Here is a 7,664-nt window from a genome sequence, read left to right as displayed (position 1 = left end):
TTTTGTGTCTTCAATGCGGTGTGCTGGGTTTTTTGTTTTTTGATGAGCTTTTGAGAGCTTCCTCAGCACCTCGTATCATTTGGCCATGTGCTTTATATATATAATGGGGAAAAGCCTGATTCATGGAAGTTAATAAATTTCAATAAAATCGACATATAACATTGGAGAACATCTATAATTTTGAATTATCTTCTCATGTATAACTATGTGAGCGTGTCACAGCAATGAAGTTGGATGAAATTTATACATAAAGGTGTTTGCTTTATTTTTATGGTGCAAATGTTTTCCCTCTTTTCGAGCGGGATATTCGTTGTTTCTGGATGAAAAAATGTGTCATGTGTTCTTTAGGTGGTGGAAGAAAAATTGACTTGTCGAGCAAGAACACATGAGATGTAGAAAGTACTGATGAAAAGTATGCTTTGCCTGCAGCATGTTTGTTTTCTGCAGAAAGAAGTATTAGGTCTGTTCTGAATTATAAGACGTTTTGAACATTTTAGTATGAAGTACATACAAATGAGTGAACAAATGCAATAAAACACGTCTATATACATTCAATTCAGAGAAAAGTTTTTTTTTTTGCTGGACAATTCAGAGAAAAGTTACTGAAACATCTTATAATTCGGAATGAAGGGAGTATTGGAAAGAAAAATCGACGTCGATCATGACTATTCAGTCTTGTGCTTCGCAACCACACAAAAAAAAATCTTGTTTTTCTAGGGAAAAAAGAAATTCTTGTGCCCTGTAAGTCCTCCCTACGTGATCACCAGGGCCACTTGATCGGTTTATGTAGTCGTGTCTCCCATACTTCTCTGGCTTTCTAGATGGCTAGAAAAGTCTCCCTAAAAAAAGATGGCTAGAAAAGTCACGTAACTAATTTCTCGAGGCTACCCTCGCTCACACTCACACCAATTGAGCCAAAACCTCGAGGCAAAACTGCAGACGTGTGAAGCCAACCGGCGGTCTGTTCTCGAGACTACGTACGACTCCTGACCTCCTCCTCTGCACTGAAGCCAACCCGAGGTCTCCAGATGCTGCTGGGGGACGCCTCTCCGTGGAGCATCGCCGGCGCGGCGGCGGCCGTGGCGCTACTGTCGTTAGCCGCCTGGATTCTGGAGTGGGCATGGTGGACGCCGCGGCGGCTGGGCAGGGCTCTGCGGGCCCAGGGCCTCAGGGGCACCCGGTACCGCCTCTTCAGCGGCGACGCACCGGAGGACGCCCGGCTCAACAGAGAGGCCCGATCACAGCCCATGCCGCTCGGCTCCCACGACATCATCCCTCGTGTGCACCCCATGCTCTGCAACGCCGTTAAGGAGCACGGTAATCTTTCAGTCGCCAAATTCACAAGTTCTTTTGAACTTTTTCTATTCTCCCGCGTTAATTAGGGATGTGCTCTGAGCTTCTGATACATAGCGTGTTCGGTAAAGAAGGCAACGGTTACGTGTGGGATATTTGTGGGCATGCATCTTGCTAGACAGGAGCAGTTAACAAACTATAACATGCATGCACTTTGATTGTCGTACGTGTAACAAAATATCGATTTACAAAATGCAGGGAAAATGCCATTCACTTGGTTTGGCCCAACGCCAAGGGTGATGATTTCTGACCCGGATCTAGTGAGAGAAATTCTGTCTAACAAGCTTGGACACTATAGGAAACAAAGGAGCAGCCGTATGGGGAAGCTGCTAGCCGACGGAGTTGCAAATCATGAAGGCGAGAAATGGACAAAGCACCGAAGAATCCTCAATCCTGCCTTTCATCATGAGAAGATAAAGGTGCCGGTTCAACGAAAAAATTCATTATTTTTCTCATTTTAAATCGCAACATGGGAATTGCATAGGCTGATAGCTAGTAATGTTTCGTTTGCAGAGGATTCTGCCAGTTTTTTCTACCTGTTGCGAAGAAATGGTTGCAAGGTGGGAGAATTCCATGTCCGGTGAAGGGTTATCAGAGATTGACACATGTTCTGAGTTTCAGAATCTTACTGGAGATGTCATCGCGAGAACATCATTTGGTAGCAATTATCAGGAAGGGAAGAAAATATTCGAGCTGCAAGGGGAGTTAGCTAAACGACTAATGCAGGCTTTTCAGACAATGTTTATCCCAGGCTATTGGTAAGTTCTTCCCTTGCACACACAAAAAAAAAAAAGAAATTCTTTCGACTTGCATACAAGAGTACTTGTAAACCTTTGTAACGCAAGCCCATATAATTTCTATCAAATTGTATTTGATTAAATAGTTGGCTTCCTTTTCTTTTGAAATGAAAGAACTCATTGAATAAAATAGTAGACTGATCAAAGAAACTTTTTTCTTTTCTATGTTAAACTTAAACAATACTAGCAATCAAGATTTTCTTTCCTATGATGACATGTCACAACATTTGCAGGTTCTTACCAACAAAAAATAATAGAAGGATGAGAGCAATTGATCATGACATCCGCATGATTATGCGAGGAATTATTGGAAAAAAAGAAAGAGCTATTAAAAATGGTGAAGCCAGCAGCAATGACTTGCTAGGATTGCTGTTGGAGTCAAATATGCAACAATCAAATGGGAAGGCAGGCCAAGGGATGAGTATTGATGATATAATTGAGGAATGCAAGCTGTTTTACTTTGCAGGTATGGAGACAACATCGGTCTTGCTCACATGGACACTAATTGTGCTAAGCATGCACCCGGAGTGGCAAGAGCTGGCAAGAGAGGAAGTGTTGCATCACTTCGGAAGAACCACACCAGATTATGAGCACCTGAGTCGCCTGAAGATTGTAAGTACGAAATTGATGCCTTGTGCACATACTGCAGGATAAAATGAAATTAAATAATCCCCCAATCATCAAATTGACAAAAGAGTAGCCAACAATAAAACCTACTCCTATCAGATGTCCATTCCATTAAAAATTATATTGCATGTCTGCATATACACATGTGAGTGAAAACAAATACTCATGAATTAAAAGTATTCTTTTGGAGCAAAACAGGATGATGTGATGTTTTAAGAATACAGTGGTCGGAGTAATGTTCTTGATCTTGTCCATTGTTTTGCAGGTAACAATGATTCTGTATGAGGTTCTTAGGCTGTACCCGCCGGTAACCTATCTTACCAGAAGAACTTACAAGGCAACGGAGCTTGGCGGCATCAAATATCCTACAGGAGTGACCCTTATCTTGCCCCTTCTCTTTATCCACCATGATCCCGATATTTGGGGAGAGGATGCAAGTGAGTTCAATCCACAGAGGTTTGCTGATGGCATCTCGAGCGCGGCAAAGCATCCGTCGGCGTTCTTTCCGTTTGGAGGGGGTCCTCGGATCTGCATCGGCCAGAACTTTGCGTTGCTGGAAGCTAAGATGGCACTGAGCACCATCCTCCAGCGCTTCTCGTTTGAGCTCTCGCCGTCCTACACCCACGCGCCGTACACCGTGATGACCCTCCAGCCACAGCACGGTGCTCAAATTAGGCTGAGGAAGATATGATCACCCTTCTCATCGAGCAGTGAATTTACTTACGTGTTGCGTTTGCGTAGAGTTTAAAGTTTTTTAGCTTTCGGCTGAATAAACATAGCAACCAGGCTTACATGTTGTGTAAATTTTTTTTTGAAATACCTGAATGAATGCAAATGTAGTTTTAGTTGAACTGCTCGTTTACTAGTACTACTGCGACTCTGTAACTTTCATCCAATGGAACTCCTTTCATCAAGCTGCAGAAGCATAAAAGATGACAGTGATAACTCTCTGGACCATACAGCTTCTGCATCCTCCTTATATTGAACTGGGGTAACCGTGCACGACAGGTACTTGGTTTCTGAAGCCGAAACAGGATCATCGACTCACCGCCGTGAGACGTCAGCTCATGTCCTCATTATCATTTGTGTTCAAAGGCCTCCAACCGCACGTTAGCCCTTCCCTTGCCGGCTTGCTGACTGCCAATCCAACAGATTCCGTGCGCCCCTGATCTTGCCTCAACAGTTGAACTGTCAACTCAAGTGTCAATTCGCTCTAAAAGAAAAAAAGTTGAATTGTCAGTGTAAAAGGACCCACTGCAGGTCGGTGAGTTTATGAAGGAGAAAACCCTATATATATAATAAAATTAGAAAACAAAACTAATTAATTCTCCCGCAAAAAAACTAATTAATTAGAATAGACTGAATAGGGAATTAATGGACCTTATTTCAGTCGTTGGCAAAATATACTTGCTCTTGTTCTTCGACGTCATCGGCATATTTAACCAGCGGCCTTGTCGATCGCTGCCTCGCCCTGGCCGTCGCCCTCTCTGGTCTCTGCTCACTGGTTGTTGCCCTGCCTCCATCCAAGCTCGCGTGTAGACGAGCGCCCTCTTTTTTTTCCTGAGTCCTGATCCTGAGGGTTTGAGGAGAAATCCTATCTGCCGTTTATCTAAAAACATCCTATCTGCCGCATTATGCGGCAGACTGTAGTTTTTTTTTTTGAGACAATGCGGCAGACTGTAGTTGATACGCACATAGGCGAGGGATCAAATACGATGGGCCAACCCAGGAAATGATGCGCTACAGAACCCGGTTTTAGGAACTTTCCAATAGTTCCCAAACCAGTTTTTCACTGTTTTTTTCTTCTTTACTTATTCCTTTTTCCTTTTTGTTTTTATTTTTGCATTTTCCTTTTTTCTTTAAACTTTTATTTTTTTTCTTTTTCTTTTCTTTTTTGTTTTCTCATTTTTTATTATCTAACTTGTTAAAAAATCAAATATTGTTTGGAATTTCAGACAATGTTCTCGTTTCAAAATTTGTTCACAAATTCAAAACATATTCTCTTTTAAAACTTTGTTCACAAATTTAAAAAAAAATCTTGTTTCCAAAAATGTTTAGGACTTCCAAAATATGTTTGTGGTTTCACAATTTTGTTTGCAATTTAAAAAATGTCCCTGTTTTAAGTATTTGTTCACACATAGAAAAGTGTTCCATTTTTCAAAATTTTCTCACAACATTAAAAAATGTTTGAGTTTCAAATAATGTCCGTGCTTTCAAAATTTTGTTCGAAATTTCAGAAATGTTCCCATTTTTAAAAACAATTGTTCAAAAGTTCAAAACATGTTTGGGGAAATTAAAAAAATGTACCAATTTTTTTGAATTTTTTGATTTTCTTAAAATTCCAAATTTTGTTCGTGTTTTTCAAAAAATGTTTTTTAAATATTGTCCCTGCTTTTCAAAAAATGTTCGCATTTTGACATTCTGAACAAGTTTTTGAAAATTGGAATTTTTCTGAAAAGAATCCCCATGCAATTTTTAAAATGCAAATATCTTTTAATTATAAGAAAAAAAATTAAAGACACGATTTTTTTTTAAAACCACGACAACATGATCTGGTTTTGTTAGTGACATTTTCTTGCATATTTCTAGGTTTTTTATAGTAAAATATTATTTCTTAGTAATTTATTTTTTACCCCATGGTGCCATGACAGCCCCCTTCTGCAAAAGATGGGTTGGGCGGCTGAAAAAACCTCTTAATCCAGAAATCTCAGATCAACTATCTCGCCTTCCCTTTCGCCAAGCTGCCAGTATCGGCAACCACGTGACATATGTGGTAACAATCTAAATTAATTCAAAACAAAAGCTACTAGGATCGACATAGTGAAGTCTTTGGGCCCCCCGTTGGTCACCTCCTTCTGTCGGTTTGGCGGCTGCAGCGCATGAGGGAGTTTGGGGAAAGACCCGACGACATGGATCATGGCATAGGCGGGGGCATGACCCCACACCGCTGTGTCGGCGGCCACTCCTGGTAGTCGCTACAAGGAGTCCATGAAGCTGCACGAGAACGCCCACCGCCGCTTATCCAAGGAAGACTTCAACATCCTCACCACTTTCCACATGGGAAAGCGCAACCACGAGATCAGGCTCGCTGAGTTCATTGACCGTACAGGGACTGAGATAGGTCAAGCCCGGCATGAAGGGTTGGACTACGATTATGGCATCCTCACCATGACCAAGGAGGTTCGCTCCATCTCCTGGGTTGCCTCCTCCGACACGGCCGTGTCGTGCCCTTGTCCGGAGTTGCCCCTGCCAAGGGAGCTAGTGGGTGTGGCACGCGTGGTGCCCAAACCGGAGGACGCACTCGAGATTCATCAGGCCGCACAATCCTCCAGGCTTGCAAGATCATCAATGTTGACATCCCGTCAGATGCCGGATCCAGCGTGCGGAGGCGCGGATTGGCTCCGATGGGGTATGTTTTTTGAACACAGTACAAACACAAGTGCTCACATATACGCGCATACACTCCCCCCTATGAACGCACATACGCACACCTACCCATATGAGCACCTCCGAGAGATTGAGCCGACATATCATCTTGAGATGTTACGAAGTCGCCGTAGATGCCTCGTAGTCGACGGGAACACCTCCTCTCCGATGGGGTATGCTGGTTCTGGCGGATATGCCTCAAAGTTGGCGTGTGCTGGATCGGACGTTGCGTCACTGCCTAGGGCCCGGATCCCATCGATGACCACCACGGTGGAGGATGTTAGGGTGGTGGACCGGAGGACGTGAACAGCGGATCTGTGTGGTAGATGGAATGGCGGCAATCTACAAGGATCTACAAGGTGGCTGCCTAGGGCCCGGATCCAATCGCCACTCTCCCTCATCGACCGAATAATGGCCAATCTTGTTATTTACCTAAACACCGATACTACCCTCATAGACAAATGAGTAAACCCATGGACATAATTACCTACGAGCTATTCTTTTAATTGAAAGGGGTTTTCCCTCGCCCCATTTTTATTAAAAAATGAGGCAAACAAAATACAGACTTGATTGCGCTCGGGCTAAACCAAAGTAGCCGAGCCAGAAAAGTATAGAAGGAAAACCAACATAGTGAGAAAAAGAAAGTTCAACAACGGGAGGTATCTATCACAGAATCATCAATATCAACTGGAATGCGCCCTCAGATATCAGCTCCGTTGATCAATCCTTGCGCCCACCTTATTCTTCATTTCCAAGCGATCCTCGGGAGTTCTCCTCTTTGTCGATCTAGTAGTAGCAAGCATTCCTTTAGTAAGTTTGACTCGGTATCCAAGCATAGAATCTTCCATTGATGAATCAACATGCTTGCCTTTCCCAGAAGAATCCAGATATCTTTCCACGGTGCTCCCTTGGTGAAACATAAATCATTCTGCATTGCCCATAAGCTTCAGATGGAAGCAATACAAGTCATACAACCTACATATTTTTATTATTTATATATCTCACAAGGTAGGTAATTCAGCTAAACTACATTATCACGGAAAGCAAACTGAAAAACTTCAGCAACAATTATCTACAGATGTTTCGCAACAATGTAACCGAAAAGCAAGTGTTCAACAGATTCTTGCTCACTAATAAAGAGGCAAGTTAAATCATCTACATGCTATTAGTATAACATAGAAGGAAGATAAAAGAAGAAGTAAAGAATATTCTCATATCACTACTACACAATTACATCTGAACTACTACACAATTACATCTGCACGACGCTGACTTATGTTACATAAATAATAATCACACATTGATTGAGGATAATAACACCAAGAAATCTGCAGTTCATAGTTGCCAAAGAACCAAAATTTTGTATACAACTCGACATTTATGCACAACACATTTGATATCTATATCCGAGACTTGTCTTCACCAGAATCACCACTGTTAAGAATTAATTAAATATATTAA

The 7,664-nt window shown here is 42.1% G+C and overlaps 1 protein-coding gene across 1 annotated transcript; it reads left to right on the top strand.

Moving 5' to 3' along the window:
- The first annotated feature begins 880 nt into the window (after positions 1 to 880).
- On the top strand, positions 881 to 3,628 carry LOC119327713 (cytochrome P450 72A15-like). Its single transcript, XM_037600816.1, has 5 exons — positions 881 to 1,317; positions 1,552 to 1,772; positions 1,867 to 2,111; positions 2,384 to 2,762; positions 3,043 to 3,628. The coding sequence occupies exons 1-5, from the start codon at positions 1,029 to 1,031 to the stop codon at positions 3,466 to 3,468; spliced, it is 1,560 nt and encodes a 519-aa protein (XP_037456713.1). The 5' UTR covers positions 881 to 1,028; the 3' UTR covers positions 3,469 to 3,628.
- Positions 3,629 to 7,664: the final 4,036 nt, after the last annotated feature.

This window comes from Triticum dicoccoides, chromosome 7A (assembly GCF_002162155.2).
Source record: "Triticum dicoccoides isolate Atlit2015 ecotype Zavitan chromosome 7A, WEW_v2.0, whole genome shotgun sequence".
In the NCBI taxonomy this organism is placed as follows: domain Eukaryota; kingdom Viridiplantae; phylum Streptophyta; class Magnoliopsida; order Poales; family Poaceae; genus Triticum; species Triticum dicoccoides.
Note: the sequence above shows the minus strand (reverse complement) of the source record. Positions and strands in the feature narration are given on the sequence as shown.